The following is a 27,502-nucleotide window of genomic DNA, read 5'->3' on the forward strand; positions in this document are numbered from 1 at the left end:
TGTCTGTCATCTGAACCGGTATACTGAATAGGGCTGCGTATGCAGCCCTAGTGCAGCCAGAGAGGTTGTACACTGTAGGCACAGTTCAGACCAAATGTAGACAAGAGTGGTGGGCTGAGCTCAGCAAGAGTCCTTCTGAATAAAACTAAATTTTTGCAAAATTTTAGTATCATTTGTGCACATTCATTATTCTGTGATAAATGGAAAGAAATAAAAAAATATCTGGCTCAGAATTTGCTACTCAGTCTCTGCTAATTCCTGATTTCAAAGTGCAGAAGACAAGGAAAACAGAAACAACACTAGGAATGGAATTTGTAGCTGAGCTCACATTTCATTAAAGGAAGGACTCATCCACCCCCCAAAAAGATTTTGAGTGTAGTTTATAATTAGTAATGAAACTATCTCATCATCGCATTGTTTTATTTCACCACTGTGAAATAAACCATACATAAAAAACCCAGCCATTCATTGCTGGTTTAAAACGGGAAATATTTTATCAAAAAACATTTTCTCTTAACTTCAGAGCATTATAAAAATATAGTCAGTAACTTGTAGATGATACTTAGGGAGGAAAAAATAGTTGTTGATAGAAATATCATTATGAATATGTCTATTCTTGATCAGTTGCTGCTTGTTTTGAGGTCTACATTTTTGTTCCTTTATTCTCTCCAGGATTTGGAATGCTTTGACTGATAATTATGGTAACGTCATGCCAGTTGACTGGAAATCTTCCCACACCAGAGCTTTGCACTTGCCAACACTGAATCTTTCAGAAAAAGGGGTAAGTTCTGATCAGCAGAAAGACCCTCTTTGGATCTTTTATACTCAGCAGCGAAATAAAACAATTTGAGCATGTATAAAAGAGTGTTGTTATTAAATGGCTTAAAATATTTTTAGTGCTTGGCATACGTGAGAGGCTTTTAAAAATCAAAAAAGCAAACAACTATTTATGTTTGCATCTCCTTGGGCTAAAATAATTTGGGTTTAGTTTTAGATGAATGTTCATTAGAGCCAGACCATGACAGAAGAAATTGTAAAATGAAAAAGTGTTTCACATAGAATCTTTCTACTGTCTGTTTCATTTTGAACACTATTCTTGGTAAGGGAGGAAAAGAGGTGGAAGTACTCTGATTTAGTAAATCCAGTGTGGACTTTTTCTAAGTTCATCTCATTCTGCAGTCAGATGGAGACTAAAGTGGCTGCTTTTACAGGAGAGGTGACCCAGGAGACACTCAAGTGCAAGAGTTTGTTTTGCTTTGTTTCTCTTAATTAGCAAGTAGAATAATTGTCTGGGGAGGTAGCAGGGAATGAAGAGCTTCAGAGAGGTTTATAGAAAGGGTTGTCCTCTGGTCTTCCTAAAAGTGGATTAAAATGCTTTAGGAAGAATTCTCGTCTCCCAGGTCTTCTAAGGAAATGAGTGGCTTATCTTTTAACCATAATGAAGTTGAGTTATGTTGTAAAAGTATATCTGTGTGTAACCTGAGAATATGGTAATGCTTTGACTTCTGCTATTACGTAATCGACAGCAACTTTTTAATGTGACAGGAACAAAGATTGTCCTGCTAAGAGGATACTTTGGAGTTCAGCAGGGATAGATGGCAATTTGCGACTCCCTTTCTCAGTTTGAGTCTGATGGTTATGCCTTGAATTTAGTTTGTGTGTATTCTAATTTTTATTAGTGTTTGTTCAGATTCTGAGTGGCTTAGAGTAATTAAATCCTTACATTTAAAGTAAAAAGAATTACAACCCTCCATGCCACGACCTTGTTGTGTGATTAAAAAATGGAGTAAAAACTGATGGATTTCTTGATAAAGAACTATGTACAGTACAAAAAAGTGCTTCAGATAGTTTTTGTAGGTTCTTTGCAGGAAGTGATGAAGGAGCTATGTAAAAAAATGTGATGTTGCTGGATTAGAAATAATCTTAGATATGCTGCCAGTAGAGGGAAGTTCAGTTTATGGACTAAACAGATTTAAATTTTTTCAGCTTTCACTCCACCTGGTGTGCTTTTTGATGTGTAAAGCCCATCTGTTTGAGAGCATTTGACATACTTTTTTTTCTACTTCTCTGTGTTTCAGCAGTATTTCTGGATACATGACAGCACATATGGACCAGCTACTAACTTGTTTTAACTTTCTTACAATGAATACTAACAGCTAAGCAACACTTCTTTGATGTGTTTGAAACTAATAATATGCTGTTGAACCTGTGCTTAAAGTATTTCTCGGTTTAGTAGGGAAAAAATGTAAGGCTGATTCATCTAATCTTTCTTGCCTCATGTCATACATCTGTGAACACTTTTATACAGCTGTGATGGTGAAAGAAGTAGTTGGGTGGAAGTGTTGTACAATGATACAAGGAACAGGATTGTGCAATTGCTTAGTTACTGTATTTCTGTTACATTACTTTTAAACAGGTCATTCCCTGGTAAGAGTGTGAAGGCAGAACAGGCAGGGAATGTGGCCAGGTGGTCCTTTTGGCATCAGTTGCAGCTTGGGCTGGTTTAGGTGGTTTATTAGCCTAAACTATTAGAATATATTCTGATAGTCTCTCAAAATGTTGTTTCTGGATATGTGAGGAGGGAAAGCTGACCTCACTTTAGATAAACTGTTATCCTTGCTTACTACCCTGTAGTTGTTGTCAGGATCCTATATACATGGAAAAACATTTGAGGACTGCAGATGGTAAAGAATCAAAACTGGGATGTATCTTGCTGTAGGTGAACAGATATTCTTAGTGGAGCGCTGTCACTGAATGGTTATTGGAATTCAGATTCTGGAAGAAGGTGAACATCTGATGGCTGAAGAAACACAAATTGTATGTTTTCCCCTATAGACTAGGTATCTGGGGATATCAATAGCATCTTCAAAATGAATCTGAAAACTGTTAAGGTTTCTGAAGAAACTGAGAAAATTTGAGGAATTACAACAAAAATTGAAAACTAATACAGTGCGACCAAGTACTTCATACAGCTAGTCATAATGCTTGTAAATTAGCCCCAAGATCGGTTGAGCTCAATATGTCAACGGTTAGGGGTTGCCACTGTTGGGGGCTGGGGGGCTTTTCTAGGTTGGTTAGGCTGGATCTAGTAATAGACAAAGTGAAGAAAAAAAGCAAAAAACTTTGTAAATAAACTAGAATATATCACCATGTAAGAGTAAAATACAGCTGACTGAATAAGGAGGGGGCTTGAATCTCTTGTTTTACTATATGTACATCTTTGGTTTTGAAGGATTAATATAATTTGATGGCATACGTGTGAGAATAGCGTTGCTTCTATTTATTTTAAAAGTATATTGTTGAATAGCTGAGTGTCTTCAAAATGAATCTCGGGTGATAGCCATGTTCTGTTTTTTAAAACATTTTTTTCATGTCTTATTATGTGAAAAAGAAGAACTATAAAAGCAAGTAAAATAAAAGGTTTGTGTAGAGATTATAGATAGGTTTTCACCCCACACTGACAAATGTTTGTCTTCATTTAAGATTTAAATATCTACATTGGATTGACTGCCTGTCATTGTGTGCAGATATCTGCACATCATTGTGCATATGGTCTTTTTATGCTGAGGATATTTAAAGACTTTAAAGACTGAAAGCTATTTTAACTTTCTCCAATTGCAATTCTGATTTCAGTTGTTAAGGTACTTCAATTACCAGGTATTTGACAGCAGGAATCATTGAGTCTGTTATTTTGGGCAAGGAATCTGTTTTGCCCTTAAAATTTAATATTAGTTTCCCTTTTGGTTTTTGTATATGTACATGACATGTATTTTTTGTATGTGTGTATATATCCTTATATAAATACACATTTTCATGCTTTCTAGGTAAATGATAACTTGAACCTTGACCTGTCAGATGACGAAGAGCTAAGAGAACAGTTGGATATGCATTCTATCATTGTTTCCTGCATCAATGATGAACCACTCTTCACAGCAGAGCAGGTGAAGTGTTCAGCAAACAAAACAGTGTTGTTGGGGTACCGTTTTCTTTTAGTCTGTAATTAGGTTTTGTTCTTCTTCCTTCTGTTCACCATAGTTAATCTTCTTGATTTTTCTATATTTAGGGCCATAATAATGTGTGAGGTTACTACGTCGTTCAGATTTAAATAGTATTCCAAAGCTCCAGGTCAGGTTGATAGCCCGGGGTCTTTTAAATCTTTGTATGTTTCTTACCATTAATTAGTCAGAAATACTATTAAGTTAAATACATGTGTTAAGAGGCAAAAATATTTTCAGAATGTTGGTGGTCTTGTAGAGTTTGTAGTTTTCCAGCATGACTGTACGGCCATTCATATCTTCATGTGACTTTGTGGTTAGCGAGTATTCTTTGAAGTTTTTGCCTAATATGAGAGCAGATCAATAGTTCTACTAAGCTTTCAAATTACTTAGTGTCTAAAGGCTTCTCTTCCAAATCCATGGATTTACTTAAGTTATCTTGAAAATTGCTCTTCTGGATAAGGTTAATGATTCTGCCTCAAGATCCTGCTTTAGTAAGCAAACACAAGTATATATTTTCTTGTTTAAATGGTTATCTGTGAACTCTGATGAACATGGTTATTAAGAGTATGAGAGACAGGGTTGCTTGAAGTGCCTCTGCTCTTTTTTACTGTGAGGTGGATCTCAGCACTGTCAACAGCCTTTAAACCTGTAAAAGTTGTGTTATTTATTCAGGTAAATAATTTAGCCTGCAGAAATATGGACATTTTTATACTGAAAAGTAAGCTGTCTATGCACAGGATTTATGTTCTTATACTTTCTGTCTGGCTCAGGTCTGTGTCTGGGGATGCAAATCAGCTTCAGATTATGATGGATCAGTTCATAAAACTTCTCATAAGCACAGCAGATTTTCAGCTTCTTCAGGGTTTTTTTTTTTCCTTGGAGAAGTGTCATGAAATGAGGGGTGGGGAGGTAGTTAATTTCTGTTGTTGTTTTGTTTTCCTTCAACTGAATACTCAGGAAAGATATTTCAGCTCTCTCTTTGGTTCAGTTCTCTTAAGTAGAACCATGTGTACATTCATATAGAAATAACTATGTAGTTTCAACATGCTGCTTGTTATGAGATCACCAGTTTACCTTGAAAAGCTAGGCTTATTCTCAGAGACCAAGGATGAGGAGGAAGTATCAGTATGATTTTTGTTGATTCTCTTCCATCCAGTCATAGTATTAGTTCCATTCAGCAGGTTCTTCACTTACTGAAAGTAAAAAAAAAAAAACAAAACACCAAAACCTTAAACTCTTAACAGCTTTGCTTTGAATTGCAGGCTGTTTCTCTTAATGCAGGAGGGTTTTCATAAGGGTTTTTATTTGTTGAAGGTGATTGAAGAAATAGAGGAAATGATGCAGGAATCACCTGACCCAGAAGATGATGAAACACCCACCCAATCTGATCGGCTCTCCATACTTTCCCAGGAAATACAGACACTCAAGAGATCCAGTACAAACAACAGCTATGAAGAGAGTAAGTGATATTTATTTAGTATTTTACTCTTACTCTTATTGAAAATAGTTTAAAGGATGTTTGCCATATGTTTAACTTATAGCAAGCCCTTCTTATGAAATATCTACATTCCAAAATATTTTCAAACTGCCTTGAAAGGATAAACTAGATTTAGAACATAAATAGACTTACCTTTGTCAGCTTTCATAACTTAAAATAAAAATAAAATCTCGTAGATTTTAAAATTAAGGCAAATATGCTGAAGCTTCTTTCACTAGAATGAGGTCTCTTCATAGGTAAGATGATGTCAATCTTTTTTATTAAAATTTATTAATTTCTTCATTTAAAAGTGAGACTCTTGAGGGCAGTACACTGTTTAAAATTAGCTAAGTCTTGAAATCTGTGGAGCACATAAAGAAAATAGTGTTTCTTTGATACTGTTTCAGTCACTAAAACATATCTTGATATACACCAACACAAAAATAAGGCAACTGTTGCTTTTCCTTTCCTTGCATTTTTTTTGTCCTCCCTTTCCATTCCTCTTCAAACAACATAAAAGTTTAAAAAACCCTTTTGTATCTTCTTCTACTCAGATGAAATCATCTGTTTTTCCCCTATACAAAAGGAAAGAAAAAATTATATATATAGTTTAATTGTAGTAAGTTGAATTGTACGTAGAAGAAACCTGTGATTAATCAGTTTCATGATGGAAATTTGTTTCATTTGTGTATTTGTCAAAATCAGTTCTAAAAGGTGATAGGGATGTGAATATTTGCTAGATGATCTTTCTACTTTGGTCCCTCTTACGAAGTTTGATGCTTTCTTTCCTGTAGTCGGGTCAGCAATATACATTCTGTAAATGATTCAGAAAACTGACTGACCTTTTGTGACATGACTTAGTTTCTGCTACACTTCAGATTTATGGAGGAGATCCCATTTTCATGGTTAGACTCTTAGCTGTCTCAACACATAAATTTCAGGAATGTGAAAGCAAAGTGTATCCTGCTCAGCAGGGCTTCCTGCTTTTCTGAGAGTTCCATATGTCCTTAGGTTTGGAGCTAATCAAGCTTGATTGGTATTTCATATCATATTTATTTTGCTTTGCCTCAGGAGTTCATCTTGTCTGTTGCATCTTTATGGTTTAAAGGTTAGCCTTGACCAAACAGGGCCTTGAGTTACTTTGGCAGAAAATGTAACTTTGCTTCACCAGTTTCTCAGAATCTGCTTTCATGTCTTTCGGGTCACTGTTTTATGAAAAGCTCTTGCTACCTTTTTTTCCGTGCAAAGCTGCTTCAGCATTAGTCTGCACCTCTCTAAAATCGTTGCAGGCTTTTCCCAGAAACTGTCTGGCTTTTATAAGACCAGTCAGAGGTGTTAATGTTTAGGATTGAGAGCAGGAAACCAAAGTTTGTATTTACTTTTTCTTGGGTTGGAAAAGACCTTTATTAAGACAGTCCAAACATAAAACCAGTTACAGATCTGATTACACAGGTGAGTCTTTTAGCCTACATATCTAAGATTTAACCCCAATAGTCTTCTGCATTTGAATTACTCTGTCTTCACTCACCTGCATCAACTAAGTAGTTCCTATGTGGTCCTTTTGTAGGCTTTGATAATGACAACTGATATATCATAAACAAGTCAGGATTGCACTTGGGTAATCTGCACCTGTGGTTATGGAACTATTGGTTTTTAGGCTGTGAAGCTGGTTCTTAAGTGTCAGGATTCATTGGTGCTCTCTCTCTAGTCGTTTCACAATGTTTCACAAAAACAGAAGAGTGGTGCAACCTGTGCTGCTTAGACTGCCCTTTGTACTGAATGCACATGGAATGTACTTATTAATTTTTACCACAGGTATACTCAGTTTAACTGACTGTAAAGGCTATTCTGAGACTTGAACCCAAAGAGCACCAGATAATCTTGTTGCTGAATTTACCTTTCTTCCCCCTGCTTATGTTTGAGTATTTGCTATTGCTGCCACCCAAGAGCTGACTTGGCAAAAAGTTGTTGCTGTGGTAAGACCTCCTGTGGTATGTGCCATGACTGAGCACAGCCAAGATCTGGTTTACAAGTAGAGGCCATAACTTGCATGCTATGTGCTTAGAATAGTTTAAACAACAATATAAACAATGTTACAACTTCAATCCTTAAGCATGTGGTTCTGTTACACTGTTTGAACAGGATTTAAGCCTAAACTACTCTGAAAAACTGTGGCTCCTTGCCAGAGAATTGCCTTAACAGGTTTCATTGCTTTTTCCTTAGTAAGTGACAAGGAGCTTTCTCCAATCAGTTTTCCCTGCTGTAATTTAGAAGAGAAAAACCACATTTCACCTTTTACCTTTGGTACTTCTAATAGCTATACTTTTCTGCAGTTTGTGGTCTTACTAGTATTTTTCAACACTTGTTCATAAGCACTTTCCCTTATAACAGTTTCTTTAGGCATGACATTTACTAGACTAATTCAATGTAACCAAATAATTTTGAACATCTATGCAATGTCCTTAAACAGATTGTACCCTTCATTGTAACCAAGACTAGCCCTTTCTCAGATGCTAATGAAAATTATGTTCTTTGACATAGCAACTGATGGGCCATACTTAGCTCCCTAGGTGTGTCAGACTTAATTGGGAATGGAAAGTAGTGCTTGAAGAACATGCTCTTTTTTAACCTAAGCAAGCCTCAGAACATTCTTCTTGGTCATAATTTCACTCTATAATGCATGACCCAATACTACCTCTAAAATGCAAACCTGGAGGGTTTTCTTGTTTCCACACTGATATTTTACAGGCTTCTCACCAACTGATTTAGCTTTGACCAACTGAGTCTCATGCTTTCTCAAAACCATTAATGCTTAGTTTTGATTGAAATGAGCCTGCCAGCTAATTTTGATCCAGGTCTTTGTTTCAGGCAATACAAGACCATGCTTTTGACTACAACCCCCAGGCAAAGAAAAATTGGGGGATTTTGTTGGGTTTTCTACTAAATGCATCTAAAGACATTATCATAAAGGCTTGGCACAAGCTTTTATTAATATGCATGCATACCTTAGCAATATCCCCAAGCAGATTCCTTTGCTCATAGAGTATAGCTTCTGTATTACTCTAGGTGAAAAATCCAAGGATTCAGAAATTCCAAAGTGTTGATGATTGTGTCAGAAAATATAGAAACCTTTTGCTTTGAACAGTGAGTGTAGGCGGGAAGTAATAGTTAACAGACATGTCAGCATTAGAAGTTCAGTACTTACTTCAGGTTCCTTTACTACAACATGCACTTCATATTTGCAGATTATCTCAGATTTCTCAGAAATAAAAAGAAAGTTTAACCATCTTGTTGCTAATCTAGTTGCCTCTGTGATGTGTTTATTCCTTTAGGAATATTATTTTGTTCTATGTAGTTTTAGAACTGAATTTTTTGTTTTGAAAAATTTATAGTACTTTTCTTTTTCATGTAATTCCCACAAGTATTCTCATGCTTAAAGTCTTGACAGATTACTTTTTATACAAACTATTTATAGGAGTAAAAAGATTGTCTGTTGCTGAGTTAAATGAACTGCTAGAAGAAATTGAAACTGCTATTAAGGATTATTCTGAGGAACTTGTACAGCAGTTGGCTCTACGAGATGAGTTGGAGTTTGAGAAGGAAGTTAAAAACAGCTTCATTTCTGTCCTCATCGAAGTACAAAACAAACAGAGAGAACACAAAGAAACGGCAAAGAAGAAAAAGAAGCTGAAAAATGGTAGTCCTCAGAATGGCAAACAAGAAAGAGGTCATATGCCTGGAACAGTAAGAAAATTTTTCTAACTATTTATACATTCAAAATCTTTTTTGTTTTTTCCCTATGGGTAGTAGTAGTCCTAGATTATATCAAGATAAGGTACACCTGCTTCCATGCCTTCATTCACAGACAAGGCTTAGGCACTTCCTATTGAGATTATTCTTTTCATAAGGTCATAAAACATGGCTTTCTCATACTCAAAACAGATATTTTTTTTTATTATTGTTTGCAAATTAGCCTGGAATCGGCAAATCTGCAATTCTTGCAAAAAATGCTGTCTTTGGATGTACTGCTGGGTGTTCTGTTGTCAAGCAAACTCATCTGTTTGATTTCACTGCGTGAATTTTATGTGTAGCACTGTTAGTCTTGCAGGAAATTCACTATTACTGTTGGTGTAGTTGTACAGATACTTATTGATCATGTTGGGGTTTATGTAGCAAAAAAGAAGTCTTACCGTGAATCTCTTGAAACCTGTGGCAGAGTTACTCTGCCCAGTGAGAGAAAGGGGTGAGGCCAAAGCATAGTGCAGGTGTACAGGGGGAAGATAATCCAGTTTGTTCTTTCCAGAACATAGCAACAAAAGGGAAAATGTCTTTCAGACAGAGTTTGAATAATAGGAGGCAGAGAATGAAAGAAATTGTTATTATCTTGTCAATGCAATTTTTTCTTTCTTATCTGTCTATAATTTAAAATTACTTAGGTGGGATATTAATGTTAGAATTTCTTAAATGTCTCTTATAGGATGCAGAAAAAAGTGGTTAATGTATATCTTGGCTAAGTCACAGAGAGAATGATTCAGTTTGACATCAGAAGGTTTTGGGGTTTGTTTTTCAAACATAAAGTGTAAACATTTGTAATGAAACATTAATTCTTTGGAATCTGTTTCTAAACTTAGAAGAATAAGATACCTATGATATAACCCCAATGGAGTTCTGATCTTGTCCAACTAGTGAAAAGTCTTTGTGTACATAGCTAAGTTTTAATGGAACTCTTAAGAAAGTATGTGTCTGGAAAGCAATACAAAATTGTCATCCTTTTGTAAGAGCACAGTGAAAAGTTCAGATATACTCCTTTTTGGTTCTCAGTCATGGAAAAACAAAAAGTGGTATTCTAACTAGAAAGAAAAGTAGTTACTTGGTTTTGAAACTTGAAACTAACCAGAATAGCTTATGAATCACTTGACTGAAGTTTAGAGACTTGAGTGATGCATTCAGGTATAGCTGTACAGAAGTCTTGTCCCAACATAAGACATTTTCATATTTGATTGCTTCAGTATATAAAAGTGTCAGATTGCCTTCTGAGAGGGATTGAACAAACTAGCTCCTAAGTAAGACTGTGTATGTGTGGTTCCTTTGAAAATAGCTTTCACTATCACCAAGCTCAGATTTGAGATCCTTCTTGAACACTCCTTTTTCTTTTTTCTTTTTTTTTTTCTTTAAGGAAGTGCTGAGACTGTGCATACAGATAGTATGTTCAAGTAACTTTGTGAAGAGTGAGTTTCTTTTCATAAATAATGTATAAATTACTAATTTCATTAACTAAAACTATAATGACTTCTCATTTAAATACAAAGCTTGGAAGTAGGGCTAAGATTTTTATACTGTAAGAAAATAAATTCTCCTGTAGATACTATAATTGAATTTTAATGGATAGAGGCTTTAATTCTTTGTCCTTGATGCAGACTTTGGGTAAATTACTTTATTAAACTTCTACAACTTTTACCTCTCTCTCAAGGGCAAACTGGGGAATAACTGAAAATAGTCAGGGCTTGAAGATGACAGTTTCTTTAAGTAGGATATGTTAAAAGAGTTAAGATGGCTTTGGCAACATCTATGTCTTATTTACTGACCTCATTGTGCTTTAGAAGGCAAGTGAATCCTGTATTCCAGCACATTTTATCCCCTATCCCATAAATAAATACATTCAGATAAGGGTGCTGAGGTGTGCACATCATACTGTTCTGTGCCAACAGCTTGACAGTATGTTCTTTTTTTGTTCTTGTCAGTTGCTGATTTTTATATCTCATGCTAAATATCAAAATTATTTTCATTTTTTTTCATTTGTTTCCTTCAGGAAGGAAAAAGGATTACAAAGTTCAGGGGGGAAAAAAAAACCAAAAAAACAAAACAAACAAACAAAAAAAAAAAAACTGTGGTTGGTTTATAAATTTTACTTTACTTGGATTCTATGGTTCCGTGTAATGGAGCTTGAAATTAATATGGGTGCATTATTAACTAAGTGTGTATATTTTATCATATTATAAAAAAATGGGGAATACTATTTGTTACTTTGGTTGTGGAAAAGGAAGTATGAAAGCATAAAGTATTTTAAAGAAGTAGAACTGAAAATTACTACCTCTGAACAGTGTTTCTAGGTGCATAAAATATGAAAAAATTGTATCAGTGGTGTCTCTAAAAGTATATTGTGAAACACAAATTTTAAAGGAGATTGTACTGTGAACTACACTTTCAAAACCGCTATTTTTTCACATTTCACAATGAAACAGCCTTAAAAGGCAAGTCTCAATAATTGGGTCTGCAGTGTGAAGATTTTGGTTGATTAAATTTTGCTGTAGACACATTGCTTAACTGTCATTATAAAGTTTGCTTTTTAATCATGAAAATTAAGTAGGTGAATGGAAAAATAGAAATGTGCTGAAATGCGTCTTAGAGCTTGTCTTTGTCGTTTGTCTTTTATAGTCTTGGTAAATTCTGATTAACAGTCTTCTGAACTTTTCTCTGTCCCTTTTTTCTTTCCACTATGTTTTCACTATTAGCGCTTCAGCATGGAAGGGATCTCAAATGTCATACAGAATGGCTTCCGCCACACGTTTGGAAACTCGGGTGGAGAGAAACAGGTGCTGGGCTATCTTCTCTCTTTTCCTCATTCTTTGCCTGCACTTTTGGTAGGAGCTGAGCTCTTGAAAGTTGACAGTAGTTGAAGATAAATGCTAAGGCCGGAAAAAAATAGAACAAAAATGTGGAAATGGTACTCCTTCCCTGCCTCGGGACTCTGATCAGCCTGTAGTCTCTTTCTCTCCTCAGTAGCTCGAGACAGTCAGGACTTGATATCCTGCTGCAAGGAAGTAATAACCTTTATTTCCTACCCCAGACCATTGGTATAATGCATGCTTCAAATACATGGCATGTCTGTAAAATTCAAATATCCAATCAAAGAATATGTATTAGGTTAGACATAACATTTCAGCCCTCAGCATTAAAGACTTGGGCAATACCTCCAGCTGAAAAAAGGTGGGGTTTTTTGTTAAAATGTTCAGAACTTGATATATCTAAAAACAGGGTAGCATCTGGAAAGTGCATGCTTTATTGTATATCTTTTTGCCTTTGAAAACTGCATGATGTTAAAAGCAGCCATATGTGTGCAGTGCGGATTACTGATATAAAATACATAAACCATAGGCAAGTCTGTGTCTTTTCACTGACAATTTAAATGTTGAAATATACGGCACAGGGACCCAGCTTCAGTGCCTATCACTGTAGATGTTACATATACCTAAGTATCAAGGTTCTTGTGCTTTAGTTCAAAGTAATACTTAATTGTTTCAGAATTGTAGTATGTATTTTATATTAAATGAGTTTTGTATTTTGGTAAAGTGTTAATGCTTATGCTATCATTTTGGCTTTTGGCCCACATTACCTATAGTTTGTGTCTAGTTTGTGCAGTTGGGTCAGAAAAGTGCATTAGATTTTTTTGTTTTGGGTTTTTTCCCCTGGTGAGAAGTCCATTGAGGCAATAAACTGCCTGGTAGCTTAGAATTCATGGCTGATAGGCTTTTGTCTCAAAGATGATTGGAGTATCTTGCATAGTTCAGGAGGTAAAGCTCCTCTCAAGTCATTCCTGAATCATGAGGTTAGAAATCATGGATTGACCCTCTTTCTCAAGCAAGGTATATGTATGAGTGTTCCTGAATACATAGGTCTAACTATTTGTTTCCCATTTTGAGGATCTTGGACACATGCCTAGAGCTTACCTAATGGAGTTTCTATAACTCTCCATTATCTCAAAATTGGTAAATAGGTGTGCTGAGTTGTTTTTTTTCTTTGCTGTCTTTACCATTTAATAATAACTGGCAGCTGTTTACCCGTGTCTTTTAGCTATTTTAAATATCATGTATTTTCATAAAGTGAACATATGGCTATGCCAGCCCTCTTACTTTTGGTTAAAAGCCTTTATATGCATGTTTATTCAAATGCACCTTTTCTTCTTTGTCTGCCTCCTAACTTCCAAGACCTAAGTAGCATAATCATATTAACAATAACACTGAATAACTCCTCCAGTCGTTTTTTGAGTTAGTTTCCTAATGTTGATCATACTATTTCCCTGATTTATCTTATACTACATCCTCGTTAGCAGGGTTATGGGGTTTTTTTCCCTTCCTAAAGCCAATTGTGGAAATAATGGGAAAAAATTAAAACTTAGGTGAGAAGTGTAGGAACTGTACCCATTCTTTTCTGATTTAGTCCTGGAAATCCATTTTTCTATGGCATTTTTATTTTGTTCATACACATAAAGTCACAACATGAAGTTTATGACAACTTTGTACAGTTATTTCAGAACTCTCTTCAGTCTTTAATTTTAATGGCACTTACCACCTTTACTATTGTTTGGGTAATATTACTCTAATAGTGGGTACTTTTAAAAATTTTAGTCCTTCTATCTGTGTGTGTGTTTGAGACATAAGTGAAAACAATTTGGAATTTTTCAATGTTCAGATGGAAACTTCAGTGGGAACTTATTGTTCCTGTCTGATAATGCAGTTGGAAAAAAACAACGCCAACTGCATAAAAGCCATTGAAATGATGATAGCTCTTTATATGATCACATTTCCAGAAGAAAATTCAAGATAGTGATCTTCATTTCATTTTTTAGGCATATCAACACTTTTTATGGGTAATTACAAATTGCAGTGGGATGCTTATCGTCTTGTCAAATCTGCTTTAAAAATTTAGAGGTCACAATAGACAACACTTGGTCGTGTCAGTTAGCGACACTTTAGTAATTCTTTATTTTCATCACAAGTTATCCTTCACAAAGCAATTTAGGGAATGAGTTTTTATAGTGCTGTTATAGAGACTTATTGTTACAGCTGTAAATATTGATGAGAAAACCAAGATGATTTCTGGAAACTAAGAAAGAAATTCTACTATTTTTTTAAAAATTAATTTTTAATTTTAATTGAACTATTAGAGAGGAAGATTGGAAGGTGAAGTTTATGGGAGAAGGAAAACAGGGAATATTGGTATTTGGTCCAGTGAAACACGTCTTGGTAATTTTGTTGTCTAGGTAAAATGTGGAATGCCACTTAGTTCTGAAGGCTGGAAATGGCAGCCTAAGATCTGATTTCTGAGTTAGTAGATGTACTTTTATCTCTGATGTTTGCAGATTTAACAACCTTACATCTAGATATTGATTCAGGTCATTTCAGTAAGAGTTCAGTTCTCCAGTGATACGTCTTGTTTACATCTGCTGGAAAAGAAACTGAGAATTGACTGTTTCCTAGGAAGTATTCTATACTTTCCTCTGCTGTGTTAAGTGGATGTGAGAAAATGCAAAAGGAAAAGGAAGGTAGAGAAGTGCCCTGTGTTTGCATAATGTCTTGGTGAGGTGTCAGTACATTGTGTACAGTAAGTTCCCTTAAGTGACACAGAACTGAGTCTGTTTGGCTTTTGGGCAGAGGGTATGGTTGAGCATGAGGTGTATGGTCCCTCTCTAAACATTAAATGGTTATAGCTGTGTTTGTCAACACCAAATCACCTTCTGCAAAAGGAACCTCTTCACCAGAGTCTGAGTTACACTTGACTCTTGCTGAAATGCTGCTACTAGGAGAGGAGACCTTGTATATAATGTGTTTTCTGATTGTTACATGGAGAACCACAAATCTCTCAAGTTGAATGCGGGACAGAGGGCTGTTTTGCCTACTGCCTTGTAGCTGTTAACCCACAGTAAAGTTCCTGTTGAATTCTTAAAAATTGAATTGTGGAAGATTTCAGGAAGCTTTTTCGTTAGGGAAAATTCCAGCAATTTCAGTACTTTGCTGACCTCTTTAAGTAGAATATGCATTCATATGGGCTGCATAGTAAGATGTTGTCTAAATACATTTAATAATAGGGTTGCTTCAAGAATTTGAAAATAAAAATTGGTTGCACTGTGGATATGAAAATCCTGAAAGATTTAAGAAAATTTTTGAGCTTCTTTGCATTGATTCTTCTTTTTTTTTTTTCTTTAAATCTGACAAGAAAGAAAGATTTCAGTAAAGAGTAAATAGAACAAAAATGGAGTTTGTCCGAAATAATGTTCGCACACTCAACTATTAAAACAGAAATTAAATCAAAATCCAAATGGTGGGGTCTTATATTTAATTAGGTTTGCTTTGTTCCTTTTGGTTGGAAGTCAGAAGGCGAAAGTTGTCTGTTTTCACCTGACTGTGGAGCAGCCTAATTTTCTTTGCACAATGGACTATAGATCACCTTTAGTACTGGACTGGGTAATGCTCTTTCATCTCTCAAAATCATTGGAATGTTTCACATTCTTAGTAAGAGTTAACCAGTCACTGAGAGAATCCCATGGCTTTTTTTGAGGTTGTTCAGTCACAGCATATGTCAAATTTGAAGATCTTTTTTTTTTTTCCCAAATACTTGTTATCACACTTTTATGAACTTAACACCTTACTTAAGGCTACCCCACAGCCTTTATCATTGTGCTCTTGAATCCTTTAAAAAGCTGACTGTTACCAGTTTCCCAGGTTATTTGAAGGCAACCTTAATATTTACATGGAAAGATTTTTATTTTTTATTTACTGTACTTCCTGGAAAGATAGAATTACTTTCTGGTGACACTCATGATATTTATACTTTTTTTTTTTGAGTGAGTTTGAAAATTGTTCATTTGCATTTACAGTGTTGTTTGTGGGGAGGTGTTGGGAAGGTTGTTCTTCCAGCTTTTATTTGATTGTAAGAAGTACTTTAAATACCTGAAGGACTTCTGGTTAACTTCTGGAGGGAGAAGAGGAAAGATTTTCCTATTGGTATGCATGGGCTCTGACAAAGAAACGTGAGAGAGAAAAACTTTTTACTATAACAGATCCAAATTTTTTTAATACTTCTTTTTTAGTGGTTAGCTGCATGACATCCAAAGTGGTCACATAATTTGAAAAAACAATTAGAAGTTGGCTTCTGTGATAAAAGCTTTGGGATAGGAAAGGTAGAATCCTAATCTCTTGTGAAATATCTTTTGAAAGCTTTTATTTGTGGCTAGTAATTTCAATTGCTACAATTTTTGCAAAATACAATGCCAGAAACATAAATTGCATTAAAGGACTGTCAAGTAACTCTGTTTTTCATTTGACAGTACTTAACAACGGTCATTCCTTACGAAAAGAAAAATGGACCCCCCTCTGTTGAAGATCTTCAAACATTAACCAAAAGTGAGCATACAAAGTTACTTCCTCTTTGTATTTCCAGCTGTGGTTACTTAAAATGAATTAGTCCATACAGTTATGTTTTCCCCCTTACTGTATGGGATTATGTAAAGTGGCATGACTTTTAACCATGCATTTTGGCCAATTTTTACTGGCTTTCTGACTCTTCATAGTTTGTTTGTTTTCTAGCTGTTCTCTGAAACCCTGAAGGCTAGAAACTTGCATGTTCTCACCTTATTTCAACACGTGGGCCATATGGAAAATACTGCATGCCAAGGAATTTGGCAATACAGTGTAGTACCTGATATGCCCCTGTTTGTTTAAAGTTGCTATGCTTTATAGAGATTATTATAATGCCTTTCAAAAATTGGAATGTATGTTGGGACACTTATGAGTAGTTATCTAATGATTGCACTTAACTGCCTTTGAAATAGCCTGCTCCTCTCTGAGGGTCTTTTTGTTAATAAATTTTAATTATTAGGAAATATAAACCAAACAGTTTTGACTGTGCTTTGGATTCACCTTTCTTCGCATCTTGTTAGGCCAGATACTCAAAATGATAAGTTCTGTCTTCTGGTTTGGGTTGGCTTTTTATTCTAATTTGCATTTCAAATTAAGGAATTTTTTTTTAATAATTATTAAGGTGGTTAAATACAGCAGAGCATCTCTGAGAGTCAATGGCACCTCCTTCATTTGCAGCTTATAGGAACAGTTTAAAAATAGATGGTAGAGTACGTCAGTGTATTTGATCAGATCTCAGTGCAGGGCTTTGGATCTAACTACGTCTTAAGGTGCTTTCCAGCAGCACAGGTCTGTGATTCCACAGGTGCCTGAGGGATGATGGTAAAAGGTTCACTGGTTGTATTCTGGAAGGAGAAAATAAACAGAGTAAATGAAATGTTTAAACAGGAATTAAATTAACTTTATTTTTCTGCAGTAGGCACCCTTATCTGGTAATTCATACTTATCCTGTCACAAATGGATATTTCATATTTACTCCTGCAAGAGAAATTTTATCCTCTTGCTGTATTTAAATTGCACTTTAAAATATTCTCAAAAAATCAGTCTTAAGCAGAGAGAGGTTAAAGCCTCCTGAAAACATTTTGTTGTTTCACAGTTTATTAACAACATGTCTTGTACAAATGCACTGTAAAGAGTATAAAAAGTATTGCATTCTGTGGGCTGGTTGGAACTTGATCCTGCGACTCAGTTGCAGATTTCTGACTCACTCTCCCTGCAGACGGTAAAGCAGGTGTTTGGGGTTATTTGGTTTTTCTTTCAGAGCTGCATATTATTCTGTAGTTATGAACACTAATATCTTCAGCATAAAAGTTGAAATAAATGAGTTGAGTCTCATATGAGGAATTTGGAGGGTTTTTAATAGTGCTATTCAGTATAATTCTGTACTTCTGATTCTTTCAGTCATGACCAGAGCACTTCATAAAGGCTTGTCATTAGTTTTGTTTATGGAGTAACAGACAAGCTTTTATATGTCAAGTTGAGCTAGTCCAAATGTTTTTCCTTCTTAAGACAATTTTGACTTGATATAAGTCACAAAAATGACATTTTGGCATTATTCAAAGTTAATACCAAATTCAATCATGTATTTAAGATTTTTCTAAGCTACAGCTGCTAACCATGTTCACCATTTTAGGGGAAAAAAAACATTTTCATCAGATCATTCACAGCAGTGTTTCTTCAGAAAATTGTCATTATTCCATGATTCATGATGAAGATCAAGGAAATAAATTAATTAATGGAGCATACTTTTTTACCTGAGATTTCAAAGATATTTTAGTTTTGGATGTGGTGATGGTCTTTTGGAGAGATTTTTTTTCTATAGAAAAGAGGTGCTGCTTTTGTTACAACTGATGACATTTACTATAATAATTAACCACGTAACATGTGTCTCTTGCATATATCCTGTGGAGTTCAATGAGAATTACACAAGTGAAAGGTGGAGATAGGTTGTGTCTCATTTTTTCTTCTCATATTCCAGTTAAGAGTTTTCTTACTAATCTGGTAGTAATACCCCTATGAGTAGTTGAAACAGCTCCGTGGAATTTCTTTTGAGGGTATTGGTTTCAGTTTATGACTAAATATCTGAATTTTTTTTTTTTTTATACTTTAGTCCTGCATGCCATGAAAGAGGATAGCGAGAAAGTGCCAAGCTTGTTAACAGACTATATTTTAAAGGGTGAGTATGTTTCTTAGGAGGGATTTCTTTTATTTTGAATTAACTTAATGTACAAGGTGTTTTTGAAAAGAATAGTCCTACAGGATTCGTGAATTATGTTGCCCTTCTATCAAACACAGCTCTCATTTATATTCTATTTTGTCATGGTTTCTGAGCATATAGTTCATAAATAAACTGTGTTTATTTTGTTTGTGATAGTATAATATAGCAAAGTATGTGGTGTATATTCAAATAGCTGGAGGACATCAGCAGGAGCAGAGCAGTCTAGCTTACAAACTTAAATGGGTATAGTTAAAAACTTGTGTTGTATAGGTTTTTCAGAATCAGAATTCAAACTGCCTGTGGTAATAATGAATTTGCTAGATGAAGTGCTTGTAGCTTCATTTTAAGTGTTATGTTCTGATCAATAATAAAAATTATTTTACATTTACTTGTTATACCTTCTTCACATTTGAATTTAAAAGTTTTGTGTATGAGTCATTTTCAAGTCTTATACGTTGATTATATTAATAGAATGTCAGACATTAAAAATCACTGCATGCTTTAGCTTTCAAAGAGTTGTTCCAGGTAGTTTACAGGTTGCTAAATAAGTGAAATGTTTTTCTTCTGACTTCATTCTTGCCTAGATCTTACTAATGCTTATGGTTTTAATTCTTGGCATATAAATAGTACCATCTTCTTTAGTGTTTAAATTTAGCATATGCATCAAACTATCATGATCTGAATAAACAGATGTACAAAAGGATGATGGATACCTTTTTATCTGCTATCCAAATGTATATTATGTTCTGCTTCATGTTCATATGCCGCAAAGTTTTTCTCTTTTGGTATCATGCTTTCCAAATCTCACTCTTTCTTTCAAATACAATCATTTGACTTAACTCCCTCCATATGATTTTTAAAGGGGTTTGTATTTCTTACACAGACTTCTAATCACCCTCATCTCACAGAGATTTGAAAGTAGTTTCAGATTAAGTTTGTGGATTAAATTTGGTGTGCTGTTGCTTCAGAAAATCTGAAGAAAGCCATGCAGTATCCTGGAAGCTCTGATAGACTTCCTGTTGGAAGAGGCTCATTTCTAAGTTTTGGTAGGGTTGCAGAACTACCACATACAGTAAGAATGCAGAATTGATTCCTTTGATTTCTCCATTGTTTACTTACCCTTTCTGAAAATCCTTCTTAAATTAGACAGATGTATTTGCTTATGAGCTGAATGCCATTTAGGCTCAAGATCAAGGTTTTTTTAATGGTTCTGGCACTAAACTTTAGTTCTGTGAGGCAGAATCTTTGACCCAAGAGGATGAACTGTTGTCAATAACTAAAGTTGTTTGTTCTTCGTAATATATCTGGTAGAAATGGATTGGAATGACTATTGCTCTTTACAGTCTGCTGTTATTTTTAGACATAGCTATCCACAAAAGCTTTCAGATTATGAGGATACTGAGAAGAAACTGGCTGCCTAGGGAAATGGAGAAATCTTCTGCAGATAAGGATTATAAAAGTGTATTAGCTGAACATATGACAGGATGATCTGGGAAGCTTGATACTGAGGTTCCCTCCTACCTCTGCCTCTGCATACTCGTGACTTAAAATCCCAGAGTTATTCTACTAGCTAGATGCGACAATTACAAAAACATCAAACTCAAATGTGTTGGATGAAACAGGTCATCATGTACAAGCACAGTTGTCTTTAAATTGTAAAACACAAATGATGGGAGTATGAAGAGTAACCACGTCACTCATACTGAAAGGAAAAGGTGATTTCCATTCATCTACCATTTCATTACTGGACAAAACTAAGCCCTTCTTGATCTTCTGTGGGTCTGTTTGCACAATGGCATGCAGTTGTACAAGCTAGTGAGCACTGAATTTTACTCTTCCTTTCAATGTAGCCTATAACTAAACTGCAGCTCCCTATATTTAGATTATGTTAAATACTTGTAGAGGCTGATAGTGTTACATTGTAATGTAGGTTTATCCTGTGGAAGAGGGACAGTCTTTCAGTTGTTTCTGAGATTGTAAACTATTTATCTTTCTGTCACTAAAACTTCTGGCCTGAAGCCTCAGTGAGGCTTCATACATGGCACAAAATACTCCCAGCCACCTGTCTGTTGTCTGGAAATTATTTTTAAGCCTTGTTAAAGGGAGATTAGATGATTCTGTACACAGTCACATAAAGCAACTTTCAGCTCAGCTTTTGTACCTGAAATTCCAACTTACTCCTTGAATTTCAAAATGAAAGGAGTGACCTACTTGCTGAAGAGTCAGCTCTCTTCACTGGAAAGATTAAAAATGTCTTGATATGATGAAAATTATGAGGATTTAGGGGTTTGAAATTTTTTTTCGAAAGAAGCAGTAGGATAACAAGTTCTGGATCCAGTAATAATCATCCATATGCTATAGTGATAATTGTATTCGTTTACATTTGTTTACTCTATGATCTAGATATTGTCTTACACTGAATGAGTTCCATTTCTTTTTATTAAACTTTAATCAAGAAATGAAATTTTGGAATGTGTGAATCATATCAACAAAGATACTTGTTAAAATCTGGTAATTTCTTTGAGTTCCTTTGAGGATCATTTATTCCAATCTTAGAACAAAAAAAATAGGCAGTAAATTATATGTGACAATAGGATATGTGTAGATTTAGGGAAAATCCAGTTAGTGTGGAATTTGTCAGCACAGGAAAAACCTTCTTTCTAGCTCTATATTCCAGTTTGCAGAGCAAAGAAAAAAAAAAAAAAACACCACACAAGTCCTCAATGATTTTTTTAAAGCAGCACTGTCTTTTTATTCTGTTATGGTATTTAAAAAATTAGAACATACAGTCTTATATGGCTGTTATGACTGTCCATGGAGTTAGTAATAAACTTGCCCAAATACTGTTAATTACTGTTGAAAAGTTACTTAGATTGTTTAGAAGCAAGAGCTGAAGTAAAAAATATCAGAAGAGGTGATTGCCATAGTGTTGTTGGCATAATGTTTTGGGACCAATAAAAGAACACTGTGAGCATGAAAAGGTTAATGGAACCATAAGATTGAGCAGTAAGTGTTGGTTTAATGAGAAATCTTGCCAAATTCACTGGTGTTCTCATAAAAACAGGAAGAGAGTGAAATAAGTTTATATTTTTTCTGAATTTCATAGTGTTTCATAGAAGTGTCAACATTTTTAATATTTTGAACTAAATGCCTGAATAATTCTTAAAATTTGTGAAAGACTAAATTTGAATCATGTGGGAAGACACACACAGACCTCCTCCATATGTGTTGTCTAATACTTGATATCTTCATTTAATAATGATTGAGTAAATTTGTTTTGGCAAATCAGTTTGGGCAAGAGCTGGAGCATGGGTCTAGAACTTGAAGGAGAGTTCTGATCCAAATCTGCTATTGACCTTCTCTGTTACCATGGATCATTCTTGCACCTTTTTTCATAACCAGCTAATGCTTCTGAAATGCTGGAAGGAGAAATCTTTAGAACATAGGATGTGCAAATCCAGTGTAATAAAGAAGTGAAAAAGGCCAATGCAACTCAGTGCCTTTCATGTTAGGAAAAAGAAAAATTCCACATACATTTCTGAATAGGATTGATGGTTTTGAAATTGGTTTTGATGTTTGCTTTTTTTAAAGCATCCTCTTTTCCCAGTTTCTGCCCACTTGTGTCCCCCAGAATGTTAAAAATAGCATCATTTTGTCCTCATGCTTACGTCCCTCTTTCTAGTGATCAGTTAGCTCTCCTGATTCCATATGGAATTCCATAGGGTATTCCATAGGGAGTACCTTCTCAGAGGTAAGTATCCCAAAGCCAGACTACATATATATTCTATGCAGTCTCGTACAATGCAGTAACTTACCTTCTCTTGTTCATATTACTCTTGATGCAACCTTAATTTTTAGGGGGGAGGGGGGTGTAGGGTGTCCTTTTGTGGGGTTTTGTTTCTTTTTGCTTTTCAGTGAACGTTTCCATCCTGAACTTAGTAATAGTGAAAGGGATTTAGTGATTTGTTTTGCAAGTACATTGTAGTTCTTCTACCAGTGTATGATTCGTATTATATTTTATAGATTTAGAATGAAAATAGATGGTAACATGAAATTGAAGCATCGAAGAATGAAAAAGAAAAAACAAAATCCAAACATTTGCAGTTGTGCTTAAATTGTTCTGAATATGTTTTTAATGTATTACTTTATCACTTGGGGTCATGGAACAGAAGTTGAGATTTGGAAGAGGGCATGTGGAATGCATTTGCTGACAGGGAAAGAAATATCAAGCCAACACTGTGAAATTCTTGATATTAAAAAGCATACTTTTAGACTGAAGCTGCCAGCTTAATATGCTCACTGTGTTTAAATGCTGTTTGTGCTCATCTTTATATTGATCTTTTTTGATGGTTGAACAAACATAATGTGCTTTGAAAACACTGTGTTTCCATTGAAAGACCTACACAAGCAAGTAAGCAGCAAAGTTTCTTGTGCCAAAGTTAAGTTGTACAGCAAGGAGTGCAGACAGAGATTTTCTTGTCCTATCTTGTAGTTGCATTGTTTTTAGGTGTCACAACAGGAATAGGTACTATATCTTTAAATGAAAGCATGTTTGTATTGACTATACACATTGAATTTATTTTTTTTTTTACAAAAGCTTTCAGTCTTTCTTCTTGCATGTATAATGTAATGACTTCCTGCATTATGATTTATTTACCAAGTACAATAATGCAACAAGTAGTAGCATCTGTAATCCTTGAAGTATGCAAGTTTAGGTTGCTTTCTGAATGAAATGCCTCTGTGCGGTCATGTTGTCTGTCTCTTCAGCCTTACAAATAAGAATTGCCAATTTCAACCCCAAAAGAGAGAAGAAAAAGTGGTGGGAATAACTGCATTTCACAAATACCGTAGGGAACTACATCTAGGGAGGAGAAGGACTGAAACCACTGTTGCTTTTGACTTAAAGGCTATTGACTTTGAAAAGCCAGCATCCAGCTAGCCAAATAGTTTTTAGGGATTCACATTCAGGTGAATGCACTTACAATAGCTCCTGTCAGTCTGGGGGCATGAGGACAGAGCAACAATATGGGGAGGGCCTTCTGGGATGGAGTTCATAGCAAATTTAAATTAGGAGGTGAGAAAGGCATTGTGGGAAGGGGAATTACCTAGTTTCTTTCAAGGGTAAGGAGAAATATCTGAGGAAATCTGCTGGAAGCAAAGGTTCCTTAATTTAGTCACTCGTGGAACAAATACATGAAATTTAGCCTGTAGATATACACAGAATCAAGATATTAGGGATTGGTTGTCTGGTATCACATCTAGATGTATTATTTCAAGATAATTAGTTTTTACTTCCAATGTTTTACAGTATTTAAAGATTTAACTTCATATACAGGAATAATTTTTGAATATAACACAGTACAAGTATGCCTCAAGATTAATTTTTTTTCCTAAATTCAAGAACACATGTAAGTTTAAATAATTGTGACATTATTAATACTTAACTATTATATATAACTATATTTAAGTACATATTTATAGCTGAAATAAATACCTTTGAAATCAGATATGTCCTTACAGTAAACCATTTGAAGATGTATTTGCTAAGGTTTGTGTTCTTTTCCAACTGTCCTTAAACAGTAATTGTGACATAAACAGTAATTATGACATAAAAATACAGTGCTAGAAATATGCTATATATTACTACCAAGTAAAATGTGTGAAATATGTCTAGTTTTATTTTCTTCTAGGCTTTTTTCTGAATGTAGATGTCATGAGAACAGAATAATTTTCTGTCATTCCTCTTGCTTTGCTATTTCATATCTGATTATTCAAGCTTCTAGTAAAGGCTTAAAAAAACAGGGTTTTGTTCTAATAAAGCAAGAATTTATGCCTTGTTCTATTTTTAAATTATGCAAGTATTTCAGATAACAAGAACATTTATTTTCTTGCCTTTGAAGTTTTTGTTTAATTGTTACACCTGACTTCTTTATTTGCTTTTGTTGTGCTAGCATTGGTTTGAAAGCTGGATTGCTCTGAGGTTTGTGTTTTATATGTGAAACAGGAATGAGAAACGCATGAAGGACATGTCTTGTCTTCCCACTGTATGATTCAAGTACATGCACCAAAATTAGAAAGTAGAGTTGGAATCTCAAAATTGTCAGTGCATATTTTTAAAATATAACTGCATGCGTCACCTTTTATTTAATGTTCTATTTTCTAATAGAGCAATTCAAAAAGCACTGTTTAAGACATGACCTTTAGTTAACTCATTTCTGGATGGTAATACTAGTTAAAGATAGTGGGTTGTGTCACTTAATTATCTTTTGAGCCGAGGATGATACCTTAATTGCCAGTTTCAATTGATTTCTAGATTCTGCCACGTTACTAATAGAATTCAACATTTAAGTATTTTTAGTATATACAATACATTATACAGACTTGACTTCAGTGATGTTTATCAGAATGTATTTGTGGTTCTTTTGCAGTTCTGTGTCCTACATGAAGAGGGCTGCCTTTCAAAATTAGCCATGCTCCTTCCTGTCATGAGAAGCTTTCCGTGGATACTACTCATAGTATTTTTTTCATTTGGCACTAAACCTAAACCAGTATGCATTTACTTCCTTTGTGTGTATGTGGATTTTCTGATCCTACAGTAAGTTTTCTGGGCATGAGAACTCATCCATTTTAACTTAATAGTGCAATGAACTGGAACAGAGAACAAACATTGTACAGTTTTACTCACATTGTTCTGGCTTTTTAAAGTCTATTTTTACATTGTATAGCATGTAGTAAATCCTCCTGCACATTTTGTTGTTGGAAGGAAAAGTAAACTTTGAATAGTGTAAATAAAATAAGCCTAGTCATAAGGAATCCATATTTAAAAGTATCCTTAGTTCCTCTAGCAAAGATTCAAAAAGGATCATAGTCAGGCTTGGACTAAAAGATTCCAGTGAGTTCTCCAAGAAACACTCCAGAACAGTGTTGGTGGAAGTCAGCATTCAACACTTCTTTTAAAACAGTAACTTTGATTGAACTATACAACAGTATTGTTCATACAATGAACAAATCTAGATTCTTTGATGGTTTGGCATAAGGAATTGGTATGCTACCTATCCTTGTTATTTAACGCAAACATCTGAGTAATGTAATATTTCATATTTGGTTTTAATTAGATGTTTATGTGGCTTAGATATTCTCCCCTATTGCTGCTATAATTTTACTGTTTTTAATAAGTGTTGGATCTTAATGCTTCAATATATAAACATTTTAAAAGGCTGTATCTTTTTAAAAATACATGTACAGTTTGAAAAACTTGCACCTGGGTTCCACCTTAGTATAATATTGAGACCTTTCTTGTTGCGTATCTCTAAATTTTGCTACAAATCTTCTGTGAATTATATGCACTGTCTTCTCTGTGATGATGTATCTGCATTCAAACAGATTCAAACAGATGCGAATGTATTTTACAAATCCAGTAAAAGAAACATACTCCATAATCTCAACATTAAATACTTGTCACAAATAATTTTGCCATTATTAAGTATTAGATTAAAATGTAAAGGGTACTACTACAAATAAAGGAACTGTTTTCTAGGTTGAATTTCACCACACCAAGATTTATATACTGTATATGTGAAGGCACAGAAAGGTAATGTTCTAAAGAGAATAATGTCTTTTCAAACAGTTTTTTTCCATTTAAAGTCTTCAGTCTTTTTCTTAGTTGAAGAGAAATTTGTTCTGAATACTTTGTGTCAGTTCTTTAATACTCAATTTTGTCATTGTCACCAAATACTCATTTTAATCAGTAAAAGATGTTCAGTGTGAAAATAGTTCTCATAATCCTTTTCTCTTTTTTTTTTTTTCCTAAAGGCCTCAATATTTTTGTATTTTGAGCCTTTTTCAGTAAAGTTTTCAGCTTAAAATTCTCTCCTCCTGCCTCTCTGCCACTTCATCACCAATGAATACTTGCCAACCTACTCAGGAATAAATCTTCTGCATAAGTGTGTCATATGTGAGGAAGGGGGGGGTTGTTGCTTTTTTTCTACTTCATTTGTGATTTATTTAACAAGAAAGTTGCCATTTATTTCTTTAGCTGATTTGTTATTAACTCATTATGGCATGTTTTCCATAGAAATGCTTGATGATGACTCCTGATGCCTGGAAATTGGCAAAAGGGGTGACTCTGCTTTGCTTCATTTTTTGGAAAAAGATGCACATGTTGTGAAACACATCATGTCTCTGAATGAGATCTATTCAGAGATGTATCAAACTGCTTTTGAGGATTGAGTTGACAAGAGCACAATAGAAGAAAAGTAAGGGAATAATTTTAAAAGTAATAAAAAACCTCAAAAACTTTTGATAAAGTTTGTGTTGTCAGTTGTAGCAAATCAGTCACGAAGTACTAAAAGTAGTAAAACATGAAAGAAAACCCAGCACTAAAGACCAGAAACAGTTTTAGTGAGCTAAGCATCTGTTTGGGTGTATCATGCCCCTCATCAGACTAAACAAGATTTCATTATGAAAAGTACCTGTTTACCCTGTCTGTAGAGTCCTGGCATTAAACAGCTGCCAAAGGTGGCAAGTATTATATATATATATATATATATATATAACTGTGTATGTACATAAAAAATGAGACCTTAAAATGTTTGAATAAAAAGAACCATGCAAA

At 34.6% G+C, this 27,502-nt stretch overlaps 1 protein-coding gene across 2 annotated transcripts; it reads left to right on the top strand.

The window, feature by feature from the left end:
• Nucleotides 1–653: 653 nt before the first annotated feature.
• On the top strand, nt 654–27,502 carry FEZ2 (fasciculation and elongation protein zeta 2). 2 transcript variants are annotated; one of them, XM_026845110.1, is made up of 9 exons: nt 654–781; nt 3,825–3,941; nt 5,313–5,457; nt 8,951–9,219; nt 11,988–12,068; nt 16,580–16,655; nt 18,781–18,846; nt 24,840–24,868; nt 25,317–27,502. In XM_026845110.1, the coding sequence occupies exons 1-8, from the start codon at nt 710–712 to the stop codon at nt 24,848–24,850; spliced, it is 837 nt and encodes a 278-aa protein (XP_026700911.1). In that variant the 5' UTR covers nt 654–709; the 3' UTR covers nt 24,851–24,868; nt 25,317–27,502. The 2 variants fall into 2 exon arrangements, with proteins under 2 accessions (XP_026700911.1, XP_026700909.1); XM_026845108.1 differs by lacking the exon at nt 24,840–24,868.

The sequence above is a fragment of the Athene cunicularia genome, assembly GCF_003259725.1.
Source record: "Athene cunicularia isolate RWA chromosome 3 unlocalized genomic scaffold, athCun1 chr3_part1, whole genome shotgun sequence".
Classification (NCBI taxonomy): Eukaryota; Metazoa; Chordata; class Aves; order Strigiformes; family Strigidae; genus Athene; species Athene cunicularia.